Source organism: Glycine soja, chromosome 11, assembly GCF_004193775.1.
Source record: "Glycine soja cultivar W05 chromosome 11, ASM419377v2, whole genome shotgun sequence".
NCBI classification, from domain to species: domain Eukaryota; kingdom Viridiplantae; phylum Streptophyta; class Magnoliopsida; order Fabales; family Fabaceae; genus Glycine; species Glycine soja.
In genome coordinates, this window is record NC_041012.1 from 50,324,264 (window position 1) to 50,340,449 (window position 16,186).

Here is a 16,186-nt window from a genome sequence, read left to right on the forward strand (position 1 = left end):
TTGCTTGAGAATGTTTGGATCTCTTGCACCACTTGCTAAGGCTTGCATTTGTTTGGATTGTGTTTGGTCGTGTCAAAGGAAGATTTGTTAGTTTCACATTAATAATTACTTCTGACTCTGCTGAGTTCTGTTTCATGTATGATTTCTCATGCCTTTTAGTTCAAGCTACTGACCTGTAAAACAATTATATTTAACCTACTTTTTTATTTTTATAAGAAGCATCTTTAACTTAAGTATCTTTTTTTTTAGGAATCTATATTCACTATCTTCAATAGTTCGAATAATATGAAAAGGATAAGAATAGAGGCAGGCAAAAAAAAAAAAAGGAACGAAAGAGGTGGTTAGTTGAAATTCCTAATTAATAAAGAAAATAGTAGTTTTAAACAGTAAAGTAATTCCACAAGACATTTCCCCTTTTAACTTTCCGGTGTATAGGATGGGGAATCTTTACAAGCAAGCAATGGAATGCTTAATCTAGTTTGGTGGAGGGAAGAAAATGGCATCGGCAGTCCTCTTTGAACGGAACAGTTGCTCAACTTCTGGATCTACATTGAAAGCAGCTTGCAGAACCGAAGGTGATAAAGCCTTCCACACGGAAGAACTTCCAGCCAAGTGGGTAAATATAGTACTGCCAAAGTGAGAATCATACCAATTAGTAAAAGGATCATTGCAAATAAATTATGAGGTGAACTACGGAAACTGATTGAGTAATCATCTCAACCCTTTATTGGTGAGGCTACCTAACATTAGTAATGCCTAATGCCATAGTTAACAATCAATTGTTACAATGAGCATGCATATAGTACAGAATAGTTGTTCACTAATTGAGTTTTCATTTTCCAACCAAATAATGATTTCTTGCAAGTATATTAGGATCAGCAATTTTCAATTTATGAATTATGATGGGTGCTCTGTGTCAGTTAAAATTTAAAAGGTTCCTAACACGAAAAGATAGACAAAAAATCCAATCTATGTAAGCAATAAACAGAATATCAAATGGATGATTACTTCTGCAATGAAATCTATAACAAGAAGAAGAAGAAGAAACATATACTGTAAATAAGGTGTAAAGAAGTAATATAAGAAAGACTCACTTAGGGGTGGAGATGATAGAGAACCACTCGAGTCCATCAGGATCAGCAATCTTTGAGACCACAAAGAACCTTGGCACAATGAACAAATTAACAGCTTTCACGGTTGTCTCCAAAACCCTACGGTGAAGATTCCATTGGAACCAGTCAGAAAAAAGTCAGTGAATTCACCTGCCTTGTGAGCCTTGGAAGTGTCCCCAAGGAACAGAATAACCAACTCAGTTTCTTCCTTGTTGTACCACCACGTCACACAACACCAAAGGGGAGTGCCAAGGCATCAATCACCCTTCTTGATTGCAACAACCTTCTCTTCTGAGTCAGACAGCAGCACTATTCCAGCCACTCCACTTCATGTGGATTGAGAACACAAGTTCACAAATAATCAATACAACAACATAAATTCATAATCACTTCAAATAATGAGTTTATTATTATTATTTGGATCAACACATGATATCCACCGTCTACGAGACGATAACTAATCCTTTTAAATACTGATCCAAATATTGATACTGATAATTATATATCTCCCCAAACAGATATTTTTCATATACGTGTACACCAAAATCAAACTCTCTGACCATAGTTAAGAAACAAAGTTATCTGCTAACAATGGTACACCATATTGCATATTGGTAATTGCTTAATTTATATTATCAATCAGTTAAAAGTTATATATAAAAAATGATTCCCAGTCATATAAGACAAATTACCTTCATAATCTGGGAAATTTTATTCATAAAAAATTCCGAACTGAAATATTGAAAACAAGAAATGACCGTAGTAGCGTAAAACGACAAAGACGACTTCCGATCAGTTGTAGAAATAATAAAACAAAAAAAAAAACATCTCCATCTTAAAAACACAAACGATGGTCGTAAAGGATCGTCAGAGTAACGAGGAAGAGCGAAGCCGTTTTTGTCGAGAGCAAGCTTGGCGGCACCAATGTTGCCTTGGGGAAGCTCGGCGGGGGACCATGAATAGTAGGACCCACCATTGCCTTCGTATACTTTCTTGGCCAACATCTCCATCTTCTTCCTTTCGCTTATCTCGTGGACCCAGAAAACAACGATATATAAAGGTAAGTGTAACAGAAAAGGAGAAGTGGAGTGTAACAAGTCAGAGTCCACGGGACCACTACTATCAGGGCTCGTATATTTATATTTGTAATTATAAATTATATAATTCTTAAAAATTAAGGAGGTTAGGTTTCATTTTTTCCCCACCTTTTCTAAATCTGAATCAAAAAGTTGTCACAGCCTGTTAGTCAACACATATATGAAACACTCAGCAAAATTATTTTTTTTTATTCTAAAAATACAATATTAATTTTTAAATAAAAATCCTATAGTCATTTCTAAGAAAAGGAAAACCAAATGAAAGATTTGTAGAAAAAAAAACAACAGTTTTTTTATAAATGAAATCGCAACTCAACAATCATTAAAGAAATATATAGAAACAACTTTTTGACAACAAAATCTTAGAAAACAAAATTTTAAAAAACAAATTTTAGGTCCTTTCAACTTATGCAACTAATGATTTGTTTTACTGTTTAGAAAGAAACAAAACTTATTTAGAAGCATGCAAGGAAGGTGTCAACATATGATGATTTTTTTTATTTATTTGATTTGATTTTGTTTACCTTTTTGAACAATAATATTTTTCATAAATACTCATAGGAGAAAAAAAAAAGAAAAAAAAAATTCTCCATGAGCAAATTTATAAAAACTCTCTCATATTAACTTCTAAAGAAAATATTAACTTGTCCAAAAATTTAGTTTAAATTATGCATAAGTTAATATTAATTTAAAATAGAAGTTATTTTTCATATTTTTTCCTTAAAAATATTTATAGAGCAATTTATCTATCTAATTTGTTTCAATACAAAATTAACTTTCATTAAGTCTTATTGAACATTCTTTTACAATTTTATTTATTTACTATATATTATTCTCAAAAAATATTTATACTTTTTTTACTAGTTTATATTTTACTAGACTAGTTTATAATAATTATATTTTGTTATTAATTAATTATCTTCCTAAACGCATTTTTATCCGAGGATGTCTATATTGGGACCCTTAACTGGGCTGCTTGTGCTGATGCCTTGGCTTTTACACCCTCCCATAACCCATTCACATAAACTTTAGTCAACCACGCTTTTAATTCAACATAACACCCTCTCCTTTTCACTTTTTTTTAATAATAAATTATAAATTATTATTCTAAATTCTATTATTACCCCCCTCCGACCACCGTCCTCCGCCACTACTTCCAGGTTCTCTCTCGCTCCTCTCTAGTTACTTCGCATAATGCTCAAGCAATTTCACTCTTCGCGCGTGCCAATTTTAGCAATCTCTCTCTCTTTTTTTTTTTAGCTTCGTTTTGATTTCTTAGTTGCTGATTTGCTAAGTCAACTCATGCCTTCTTTTCGTTCTAGCGTTACGAGGTTGGCAGAGTTTCCTCCTCTACTCGCTCCTTCCAGGTTCGTTCTTAAAAATGCTTCTTACGCATTCTTCTTCGAGTAAATGCATTTGCATTGAGGTTATTCAATTATAGATTTGCTTTACTTTGATCTGTAGTGTTGTCGTTTTCTCTGTTCGTCATTCTGTGTTTGCTTTGGGATTATGAACCTTGCTTCTTGTTTCTTAGTGAGATTGAGCAATGAATTTCAATCCCTAACAATACTAACTATTTTATTAGCCTTTGCTCATTTTGTTCTCAGTGCTGCCAACCTAAGCCTTTTCGCAACTGCCATCGTTGGCCATTCTTATCATTTGCTATTTTAGAATCTAACATAAAAGCCATGAATATTTCCTTTTTATTTACTACATGACAATGTTATCAGAAAGGATTTCTTTAGGATGACATGTGTCAGCTTAGCATGAAGTTGTTATTGGTAGTTTTGGGATATTATTTTTAAACAAGAAATTGAATTGGATTTCAATGATTTTAAATTGCATTCTAGAAACCCTAGGATTTAATTATATTTTGTGAACTTTAAGATTTGTTCCAAGTGAGAGAGCATTTTTTTGGTGCTAGAATAGAAAGCATTAGATTAGGGGAGCCCATTTCATGGTTAGGACAAACAACCAATCTCAACAAGGAATTTATAGATGAATTTTAAATCACTTGCCTATGAGAAACCCTTGATTCAAACTCAAGTTATGCAGTTGTCGAGGATGGATGGATGAAAGGTCAGCAAGGTGGCTCGGAAGTGTTCATTAAATAATGTAGTTAATTGAGTTTAAGAAAATTGAATCAATTTCCTTATGGAATTGCTTCCAAAGATGGTCTATAAGTGGCCAATAGCATGATAGCATTTGAAAAAGACGAGGAAGAGATAGAGTGCGCCTGTGAACCATTGCAATATTTGGAACCAAAAAGAAGTAAAGATTCAATGTTCTAGAACCAGGCTTTTTGTGGTGGAGAAGAAAAGGAAAACTATGAAGCAAAGAAAGAAAGAAACAAACACCAAAACAATTATAAAGAAGTTGATCCACCAATGGAAAGGGAAAAACACAAGGAAAATAGAGTGGAGAATTTGGGTTATGAAGATCATTTTCAGGGTAACCAAGTAGAGGTGTAGATGTTGAGGGCCTCCCATGGATAGCATTTTGATGGAGGTCCTTGTGGATAGTATAACACAATGGTGAAGCAAAGGAGGAAAGAGCTGGCAACAGTCATGGAGATCTAGTTCTGGTCTTGGTGTTCTCTTTTTTATATAGATTTTTTTTTTGTATTATTTTCAGCTTTATCAGTCCTATAAAGGAGGATGCCATGCTTCCTTTGCTTTGTTATTTATCTTTCTTTCTAATAAAATTTATTTACAAAAAACAAAAATATTGAGAAAACTATATGCTATGAATACCTGACATTGATTAAAGAGCTAAAATTCTTATGTTTTTAAAAAGTACAAGGGAAAGGTACAAGTTGTCATAGACTTTAAAATTTCATAGGTAAGATGATATGTAAATACCTAAATTCTATATCTATAATATATCATGAGATTTAATATAGATATAGATATATAGTTTAAAAATAGGCACTTATGACATGTTTGTACATTGGAGACACCGAAGATACCAACGAATTCCTTTAATATAGATATATAGTTAATTTCACGTGCAACATAAAATTCTAAACTATAAGAATGTTATGTTAATTAAGTATATGATAGCATAGGAGAATAGTAAAGGAATTGGGTAATTTATATATATAATCATGGTATCATTTAATATTTATGTGATTTATACATCTTTATCAGACTTGTTTATAGTCATATGATAATTTTTGTATTTAGTCTTGAAAAATAATAGTCTCCTTAGTTATTTATTGATAATACCTGCAAAATAATTTATAATAGTAAATGATTATGTAATATTTATAGTTTGATTATAACAAAAATTTAATTTGAGTCTAAAAATATGAATTGATCATATTATATTAGGTATTTTATATACATTTTTAATATATATATATATCGGGTCAATAAGTGACTCACCAATTAGACCATTAACCTAGATGACCAGGTCGATTTTCATGACACCGGACTAATCCTTCATCCTCCCCAGCAGCACTGCCACCCTTTTTCAGTTGGTGCCAAAAAACACTGGCAGATACTGCAAACAAACTAGATTTGACATACAGGTCAATATTCGACCTTTGTTAATTATCAATTTTCTCTTCTCAATATTTTTTTACAACCAAATTTGTGAAACTTCCCATGATTAGAATTGTGACCTAGATTGTGGTTTTATTGAGGCTATCAAATTCGGAAACGCTGGTAAGAATCATGAATCTATTTCTTTTATTCTTTCTGCATCTTCTTCTTTTAAAAGCAAAAGAAGAACATTTCCATAATCTGTTTGGTTAGGAAACTCTTGAGACGACATCAATGTCTTCTACAGATTGGTTAAGGGATTTAAATGCACGATGTTGTATTTCTAATTGATTTTGTTTATGAGATCATATTTAACTGATATATCCCATAAGAGGGAGATTGCAGGATGACCTAGCTGAATGTTATTGATGACCAATTAGGCAATTACAAGTTTTGTCTATTATACGAAAAGTCTAATTGATCTGGGTACTAAATATTATCTCTTTGGCGATTTGCTCTAATTTGTTATAAAATTACATAAATGGAGACATGTAAAAAGTTTCTTGAATAAATGCTAAATATCTTGAGAACATATTATTGATTGCTGTTCTTTCCTCGAAGGTGTTGTAATGGTTTCACATAAATGTGTCTTTAAATCTCTTCACTACATGTATTTTTCACTTATATGAAATATTATAAGAAAGTGATTATTTTTTAAAGCTACAGGTGATGCTTTAATGATTTTGGGTCTCTGTGGACTGTGATTGTAGTTGTAGATTTCAGACCTAGATATAGGACCCCCCCTATGTTTTGCTGGGATCATGAACTGGAAACTGCATTTTGGCATGGAAGATATGTATGTATCAATAACATGCATGATGATAATGGATTAAGAGTTCTTGAGTTCTATTGATTTATTTGGATCACCACTTTAGAGGCTCCATGCCTTGATATATTTTCAGAGTGTGGTGTGTTATTTAATTGCTTCGGTGCCAACATAGTTGGGATGGAAGCAACTATTTTGATTAAAAATAAAGGTTACTTGTAAAAAATGAAAGAGTGAATACCAAATAAGCAAGCATTTTCTTCTAGGGCAGTTAAAACTTTGAAGGTGAATTTGTGATGCTAAATTTGTTTTTCGGTGAATAGTGTTTCACACTCTGTAACTTTGCATACTGAAGGTCAATCTCATATTCAGAACTACTTGTGTGTTTTGATGACTAACCAAGATGCAACAATAAAAAATAGTTAAAATTCTTGTGCTTCATCAACACATTTTTTCTTATGAAATACTAGCTTGTTCTGGGTGCAACAAATGTCTGCCATCAGCTGATGGCTCTTCCTAGTGTTGTTGACACGAACTGGCAACTTCTGTTCCAAATTGTAAAATTAGCAATTATCTTAGGGTTACAAGTCATGCACATGCATACTAATTACTTGAGCTATGTATGTGTCTCTTGTTTCTATTGCATCTCAATAATGACGTAATGTTTGTTTCTACAGTCTTCTTACTGATTCTCTAGAATGAGGATTGCTAAGGAAGAATCATCAAGCAGTGCTGCACAGGCAAGTAATTATCAATTAAATATAACTTGGATCCATGAGACTCTCCTACCCTCCATTATCCTTCTCAATGGCTGGAGTATGAATATTTTTTTATTTACTTGAACAGGCAATAAGCTTGATATCAGCAGTGAAGGAATTGCAAGGAGTTACAGCTCTGGATCTTAATAAATTATTGAGGGACTCTGAAAATTTCACTATTCATTACCTTACTGAAAAAGGATCATTGCTGAAGGTTGTCTGATGCTCAGCATCATAATGCTATTTGATATGTTGTTTTATCAGATTGTAATTTCTTATTGTAATGTGTCAGATTGATATGGAAAAGCTTGTGGGATCTCTTCCTTTGCACCTTACTACACTGCTGATGTCAGCTGTTAGAGATGAAGCCCTGTTCAGATACTTATTATGTGGCATTCGATTATTGCACTCCTTGTGTGAATTAGCCTCCCGAAATTCTAAGTTCGAGCAGGTTAATATTATAATGCGCATTAACATTTATCATATTCTGCTTATCATGTAGCTTTTTGTGTTTTCCTTGTGTGGGAAAGACATGTTATCAAAATGTTGAAGAAGGATATTTATTAAAATTCCTGAGTTTGAACAATCTTCATCATGCACTAAATAATGCTTCACTGTCTAAAAATTAAGGGGTGTAGGAGGTAGCAATTCTTTTTCCTGGATGGAATATTTGTTTTTTTATTTCAGTAATTTCCTTACAGTTCACATCAATATGGGTTCATATTTTGGCAAAAAAACATAAGCATTGTAGAGTTTTTCTGGAATTGTATTCACAATCCTATGCACTTTGTTTGTTCATAGTGTGTGTGTGTATTGCTGTTTTGAAAATGACGCTATGATTCTGATTTCTGCATTGGAATATGATTACAGATTGTGCTAGATGATGTGAAAATGATGGAACAGCTGACTGACTTGGTTTTCTACATGCAAATTGTTCTTGGTGGTTACAGACAGGTTTTTCATAGTTTGGTTCTTTACAGTTTGATCTTCTGTGTTGTGTACCTATATTGAGATTTACATCCATGTTGCAGGAATACTGTGCTTTTAGTTATATGCACCTTATGCATTCAACTCTTGTAGCCTGCAATTTACATCTTTTAACAGCGTTTATTTCAACACAATGGCAAGATATTGTTCATGTATTGCTTGCGCACCCCAAGGTACAACTTCACCTCCACCCCATGTTTTAGACGCTTGATTCAGAAACAGGATTCTGTTAGTGTCCATTTGGCAAATTTGATAAAACGAAGCCTTTTATATTGTCACAACTATTTTAAATCCTTTTTCTTAAATTTCACTTGTCTATCTGAAATTTATATTTTTTTCTAACTTTAAAAAATAATTTTTGTTGTCAAAAAATGATTTTTACTGTAAAAAGGACAGTCAGTACAACTTTAAGTAGGCATTTCTTTCAATCCAGTTGTTGCATACATTTAGAATTTCTTTCTGGTCAGCTAATTTCTTTTTTATGTATAACCTCTGCTTTGAACCATTTCTCCCCAAAAGATTAAGCTGTTTGGTGAAAGCATATGAATGGTTTTATTACATCCAACAAATATGCCTCTTCACAATATTATTTTACTTATTTTCTGATAATACTTGTTTGTACTATGGCTAATCATGAATTATATGACAGGTTAACATATTTATGGATGCAGCTTTTGGATCAGTTCGCATGGTTGTTAGTTTTCTTGAGAATACACTGGTAGCATATCATGAAGATATTTCTGTGGAATCAAATCTTACAGCAGAACAAATGGTTTATTATCTCTGTCAGCAGTGTGAAGCTTCTCTGCAGTTTCTTCAGTCATTATGCCAACAATTTTTTTTTAAGGAGCGCCTGCTTAAGAATAAGGTTCCCAAACCAATCTTACATTCTTACTTCATAAATTTGGAGAGGGGACTGTGTCCCTAAATCTATATATGAAGAAATTCTCTAATGTTTGATTGCAGATGAGGGCTGTATGGAATGAAAACCTGGTTGCATCCTTTGTCCCTCTCAGTCATTATATAACTTATTAAAATTGGATAGCTCCATAAATAAATCATGTCAAATTCCTTCAAGTATAGATTATGTAAATATACTTTGTTTCAGAAAAGGAAAACCTCACCACATATTTACATCCTTTTACTCTCCTTGAAAACTACCCTTTTCTCCCCTTTAGTTGTAAAACAACCAAAAATGGAGCAGCATCTCAATTTTGGGCATCTTGACTCTTGGTGCTTGGCTGGCACATGTTGAGGAGTCTCTGTTATATTTACATGGTGCTTGGCACATCATTTTGTTTATTTTGTTGGTTGTTGGTTTTTCCTATTAATTTTCTAAGGACAATTCCTTAGCCTTTTTTTTTTCTGTGTGTGTGTGTGTGTGACTTCTTTCCTTCTATTTTTTTCCCACTTCACCAAACAAAGTATTGTTAGATCTTCTCTACTGTCTGAGCACTGAGCAGCTTTACCTTTCTCTAGCATCACAACTAAATTATTCTTAAAGTGGATATAAATGCTTAACCATGAGTTTTTACTGTTTGATGGTATAACCACTTGACACCTCTGTTGATGATATTAGATGGGTTTCTAAAATGGAACAGTAGCCTACCTCTATTTACTTCTTTTTTATGGGCTTATTTGTGAATATATTTTATATAATATTATTCATATTTTTTTTTTTGTCAAACATCACTGTTATGCATATGACTTCCTTCACCTATTTGATTAAACTGAATATAAATTGAGGGTTCTATGGACAAGAAGCTTTCTAAGAAAGGTAAAAAATGAGGTTTATGGTTAAATATTTCTGTTTTAGAAGTTCTAATGCTAGTGCTATACAAACAATAATGTTCTCATTTCTATATGTTATTCTGTTTTAAAGTCGGCTAACCTACCAACTCCAAGTTAATGTGTTGCACCATTAAAGGTAGACATTGTTAGAGGGAGAGTCAGAGTTTTAGGTGTTGGAAATTCCATTTGACAAACTGGATACTTTCAACATAGTCACTTTTTTTTTAAAGGCTTGCAACGTAGTCACTGGCCAAGATGCTTCAAGTTATTGGAATTAATATGCATACATATAACTGCATGCACTATGTGATTGATGCTTCAAGTCATTGTATTTTTCATTTACTTACAGGAATTATGTGAAAAGGGAAGCATTCTTTTTCTTGCTCAATCCATCTTGAAGTTACACATTCAGCCATCTTTTCCATCCAGGATCATGGCAGCTATTTCTAGGCTAAAGGCTAAAATACTATCTATTGTGAGTTCAATGACAAAATTTGCTGTAAATCCCTGCATTTTACTTTAATGCAGAGAAAAATCTCAATTTGATCCTGTGAAGTATCAAGTAATGCACGTCATCATATTAGTCCTCCAAAAATTTTTGACATCAAATTAGTCTATCAAAGATTCTTTTTTGTTTCCATTTTAGTCCTCTCAAGATTTTGATGCCAACTTAGTTTCTAAAGATTTTAATTTGTCACCAAATTGGTCCCTCAGATTCTTTTTTTCACCACTTTGGTCCTTAAGAAGGACAAATATGATGACATTGTAGATTTTTTAGACTACTCATTTAGTGATAGATTAAACGATTGAGGGATTAATAAAACTTCGTACCCCATTGCCCAGAGGCTCTTCGCTATGCGAAGGTATAGGGTGACAAAATATTTTGAGGACTAATATGGTGATGATTTAAATCTGAAGAATTAATTTGGTGACAAAATTTAAAGGACTAACTTGGTGACGCATATAACTTTGGAGGATCAAATAGAGGATTTTTTTTTTCTTTGTTAATCTGCTTTATAATTTATGCATATTATTAACAACACTATGACCGCTTTCTTTACTCAGCTGCTGAGTTTGTGTGAAGTGGAAAGCATTTCTTACCTTGACGAAGTAGCCAGCTCAGCACGAAGTTTAGATTTGGCTAAATCTGTTGCATTAGAGGTTAGTTTTCTGCTGTTGCTTTGTAATGCAAACTGTTGAAAACAAAGGGTTGTTCTTTTAGTGAGATTTTTCTAATAACTGGTGAAAATTATTGCCTGTAAATTAGTGTCAATTTTTCCTGCCACTTCCATCGTTTCATAATAAACTGGGATTACATTTCTGAGTACTAAACATATGATATGGATTATTGAGTAAAGTACAAGTTCTTCAGGAAATCTTTAAATTAATATTGTTCTGTGGTGGCCTGCAGTATGCATCAATGCCATTAAGCACATCAATGTCTTTATTACATACTATCAATGATGTAGGTTTTTGACTTGTTGAAGCAAGCTTTTGGAAGAGATCCTGGACATCTCACTGCTGACAGAAGTTTCCCAATGGGGTTTGTACAGCTCAATGCAATGCGTCTAGCTGACATCTTCTCCGATGATTCAAACTTTCGATCTTACATGATACTTTGTTTTGTAAGTCTATCCTTTTTATATTATAGAATTAACTTGTTTTAGTGTCATTGCTGACACGATTCATCCAATGTGCAGTAAAAATAGTGTTAGGTGGCATAAGCATCATTCTGTTTTGTTTGTAAAACTACTCTAAATTTTATTCAAGACAAATGCTAAGATATTATGCATCTCTTGTTTTATCTTTCGTTTGTAACCAATGCTTTATGCTTTATAATATTTTCCTTGATTTGTTAGATGTTCATTCAGCAATCAGGAAGTTGATTGTTTCCTTTGCATGTGATTCCAGACTAAAGTTCTGACAGCAATAATTTCGCTCTCCCATGGAGATTTTTTATCCTGTTGGTGTTCATCTAATCTCTTAAAGATGGAGGAGGATGCAAGTCTTGAATATGATATATTTGCTGCAGTTGGATGGATTTTGGATTATACTTCACTGGATGTAAGAAATGCTACAAATTTGGAATTCAACCTAATCCCTAACAGCATGCCTAAGGCTTCTTATGCACATCATAGGACATCATTATTTGTCAAGTTCTTTGCAAATCTTCATTGTTTTGTTCCCAACATATGCGAAGGTTGGTTCTTTGTCAATATTCCCAAAATTTCTAGGCCAAATTTGATTGTTTTACAGGTATATGTGTTTTCCACATTTCATTTGTCCTTTTTTTCACGTAATTTTAATCCCCAGAGCAGGAGAGGAACCTTTTTGTTCTCAAGGTCATGGAGTGCTTGCAAATGGATTTATCTAACTTGCTGCCGGGGTTTTCTTTTGCTTCTGATGCTCCTAAAGCTGCCATTGCTAGCAAGAACCTCCGTAATGATTATTCTCAAATAGTTTTTTGTTGTTGAATTATGAGCAATATATGGTTACTTTCTTACGAGTAACTTTCTTTTGTAGACTCATTGTTAAGTCATGCAGAATCTCTGATTCCTAACTTCTTAAATGTGGAGGATGTGCAACTTTTAAGGTTATATCACCTTCTTTTAAGTTTCATTGTAGCATTAGACACTTTGACTTTAGCATGACTGATTTAAACTGTTGACTGTGGTTACTCATGTATTGGTCATAAGTGTGTGTGTGTTTGATACATGAGCATTATGGCATTAGTGGTAGCTCCTTATGCCACTTGATTAAAACTGAAAAGAGATTTGTAAAGCTAACTGAGGAATAGTGCCTTCTTGGTTTTATTTTAAAGAAATATTTTTAAGGATTATGTTGAATTGAACTGTTTATTTTTGTTTTCTTTCCCAAAACCGAGAGCTTGTCGTCTACACAAGATGGAGTTAATAGACATTCTCTTCTGATTTTGGTGCATGTACCATTTTTATACATATTATTTATTAGCTTCACTCCAGTTTAGGATACTTCAATCTACCCTTTTTAAATTTACATAATAAAAAATATTTTAAATAATTACATTTCTATCTTCTCAATTTATTTAGAGATAAGAGTAACAAGAAATAATAGAATAACTATCATGCTGATGATAACTCTCAATCTTCAAGAAACAAACCAGAATTCTAATAAATTCAGTTTTATACTATTCAGAATAAGTGTTTTTGAAAATTGAGTTTTATTGTAATTTTTTTGTCTTTTTCTGTTGACTTTGTTCTCTCTCATCTTCCATTTCCCCCGCCTCACTTCAACTCCCTGGTTAAGCATACATGGCATTGATTTTTCTGTAAATCTTTTAGCTCCTAAGGTCCAGCATTATACTATCGTAAAGGTCATGTTTAAGTTTAGCAAATAACTTTGATTTGTGAATTGCTTGCAGAGTGTTTTTTGGTGAATTACAATCACTATTTACGTCTACTGGATTTGGGGAAAATCAAGTCCAAGTAAAATCTTTGACCTTTAGTTTGAATTGCTAATATTTTTCCCCCTGATTATTTCTTTTTCTCTTTTTCTCATATCATTTCATATTTTGTGCATAAATGTGCCCATATCATTCTGCTGGGTAAAACTCAGGATAGCAAATTTGAGGAGTCATTATATTGGGATAAGCTTTCTAAATTCAACAGGAATGAACATTATCAGGTATTTTGCAAGTCTTTTTTTTTTTTTTACCAACACATTCAATGATCACATTGTATTTTTACATTTTTGTTCACAAATATAATTAAAGTTATACCTACTTTACATCTAGGAAATGCCTTTAACTGTTAAATAAAAAAATAAAAGTATAAAACAATTCTCAAATTGGATTATTTGGTTACCATGTAGCTTGTCCTCAACACAATAACTTGAAAAGTTTGATTTCCTGTAGAAGGCACAGAGTGCAGGGGGATGCCCGTCATCTTTAACTGGAAAAGAACATGCCGATCTTAATAAGAAGGGTGGCAACTTCAAGGAAGGAATGTCTGAGAATTCTGCATTTCCAGACATGGACCAACATAATACCAGAGCTGAAGACACAAATCAAGGCAAGGGCCTAAATAGGCAAAATCAGGTAGATGATAAAGGCATAGCTGGTAAAACTGCATCTGGAGGAGCTAGAGAAATGGACAAGGATGCTCAGAATGTTGAAACAAGTGGTTCAGATAGTAGTTCTGCAAAAGGAAAGAATGTTGTTGATAATATGGATAATGGAGAGCTTTCAAAATCGAATGAGCGTCTTAAAAGAACTGCAGTTGAGGAAAATCCAGAGGATGAAAAGATTGAACTTTCACAAAGGAGAAAACGAAAACGAACAATAATGAATGATAAGCAGGTGATGCTGATTGAGAGGGCACTCAAAGATGAGCCTGATATGCAGCGAAATGCAGCTTCACTTCAATCATGGGCTGATAAATTAAGTGGGCATGTATGTTAAATGCAAATAAACTTTTTGAGTAATATTTAATTGACATATTTTCCTGATACTCTTGCGTAATGCTTTCCAGGGTTCCGAGGTTACATCTTCACAGCTTAAAAATTGGTATGCCTCTATATGTAGCTTATCATATAGTTTGTTAAGTTGTTGCTTGCTTCTCTTGTTATACATATCAGATGATATAGTCAAACATCTAGGATGAAGTCATATATCATGGTTTCTTTACCAAATTATATTGAATCTCATTTGTTATCTTATCCAAAGCTGTAAACTAATATTAGGTACGGATCTGATTTCGTTATTTTATTTTAACATTGTTTTGTGTCAAGAAATGAAGCGTTTTGGAAGAGGAGCATTGAATTTACTGGTCTCTTAAATATTATTGTGCAATTTGCGGATATTGACACATTACTTGGTTGTGAAATCTTAAATATATTAAGCAATTGGCTGCATATACACATGATTTGTTGTATTAGGTTGAACAATCGAAAAGCTAGGCTAGCTTATATGGTTTGATTTGTAACTGAATTTCATGTTTGTTGTATTAGGTTGAACAATCGAAAAGCTAGGCTAGCTCGCACAGCTAGGGATGTTAAAGCAGCAGCAGGTGATGACAATCCTGTCCCAGACAAGCAAAGAGGGCCAGTACCTGGGTCCTATGACTCACCTGGCAGTCCAGGTGATGTATCACATGTTGCGAGAATAGCTTCAGGTGATAATAAATCCGAGCCTTCTCTGGCTCTGGCTCGGTTTGTTGATATTGGTTCTCCAGAATTTGGTCATTGCAATGCAGGTCAATATGTTGTGCTCGTTGGTGTACGACAAGACGAAATTGGCAGAGGAAAAGTGTTTCAGGTGCATGGTAAGTGGTATGGGAAGAGCTTGGATGAATTATCCGCCCGTGTTGTGGATATTAGTGAGCTCAAAGCTGATAAAGGCATGCGGCTACCTTATCCATCAGAAGCCACTGGCAACACATTTGCAGAAGCTGAAACTAAGTTAGGAGTCATGAGGGTGTTATGGGGTTCAAACAGAGTTTTTGCATTGCCACCTGAATGAATTTAATCATGCTTCATTAGCGGCAATCTGTTGTCAATCTTCCTTGTGGTTCCCTGTATGCGCATGTTTTTTTTTTCCCATAAACATTAGCTGAAGCGATAACAGATGGGTTTGCTATGAAGAACAATACTGAATAGTAAAGTCTCCAGTTTGTTAGCCAAGGATGGGTAGAAAGTAGAAGAGGACAATTATGGAGAAAACAAGGTTGATTCAGCAATGAAAGATAGTTTAGTTTAGGATATAAACAAGAGCTGTAGTCAGCAGCAAAAATGTTGGTAGGGTCTTGTACAAAATTTGTTTCTCAGAATTTTCCCTGCAGCATGGCAATTGACAATATGTGAAACTATGGTAACGAGTGATGAGATCTGAATTTAACTTAAAGGGAAACTGTGAACGTAAATTCTGTTTAGATTAAAATTTGCGAATCTTGCTCATTTCATGCCAAGTGTAATAATTTCAGAAGAAAAGTATTAGATTATTTTGTTTGGAGTCGTGAAAATGAAATCAACAAATTGTGTAAAATTGATTTTCATGAAAAATCTGTCCGGATATGCTAATTTGCTTTTTGTGCAATTATCTTAGATTGTATAAAAAAGTTTTTTTGTGCAATTATCATGTACTTATTATAAAAAG

General features: G+C 33.3%; 2 protein-coding genes across 8 annotated transcripts; one reads left to right on the forward strand and one right to left on the reverse strand.

Annotated features, from left to right (window-relative positions):
* Window positions 1–338: 338 nt before the first annotated feature.
* On the reverse strand, window positions 339–2,122 carry LOC114373393 (glutelin type-A 2-like). The gene is made up of 4 exons (XM_028330858.1): window positions 1,962–2,122; window positions 1,377–1,438; window positions 1,095–1,248; window positions 339–628 (listed from the first exon to the last, which is right to left on the reverse strand). The coding sequence occupies exons 1-4, from the start codon at window positions 2,120–2,122 to the stop codon at window positions 475–477; spliced, it is 531 nt and encodes a 176-aa protein (XP_028186659.1). The 3' UTR covers window positions 339–474.
* Window positions 2,123–3,220: 1,098 nt separating this feature from the next.
* On the forward strand, window positions 3,221–16,026 carry LOC114374857 (nodulin homeobox-like). Of its 7 annotated transcripts, none has more exons than XM_028332565.1 (19): window positions 3,221–3,369; window positions 3,532–3,576; window positions 7,198–7,260; window positions 7,367–7,492; window positions 7,571–7,729; window positions 8,149–8,232; window positions 8,310–8,438; window positions 8,915–9,133; window positions 10,406–10,531; window positions 11,122–11,217; window positions 11,526–11,681; window positions 11,968–12,256; window positions 12,370–12,495; window positions 12,580–12,649; window positions 13,457–13,520; window positions 13,651–13,719; window positions 13,949–14,485; window positions 14,565–14,599; window positions 15,043–16,026. In XM_028332565.1, the coding sequence occupies exons 3-19, from the start codon at window positions 7,219–7,221 to the stop codon at window positions 15,551–15,553; spliced, it is 2,838 nt and encodes a 945-aa protein (XP_028188366.1). In that variant the 5' UTR covers window positions 3,221–3,369; window positions 3,532–3,576; window positions 7,198–7,218; the 3' UTR covers window positions 15,554–16,026. The 7 variants fall into 7 exon arrangements, with proteins under 7 accessions (XP_028188366.1, XP_028188367.1, XP_028188371.1 ...); XM_028332566.1 differs by having other exon boundaries at window positions 3,226–3,369; window positions 3,470–3,576; XM_028332570.1 differs by lacking the exon at window positions 3,221–3,369 and having other exon boundaries at window positions 3,376–3,576; window positions 15,043–15,206; window positions 15,288–16,026.
* The last annotated feature ends 160 nt before the right edge of the window (window positions 16,027–16,186 follow it).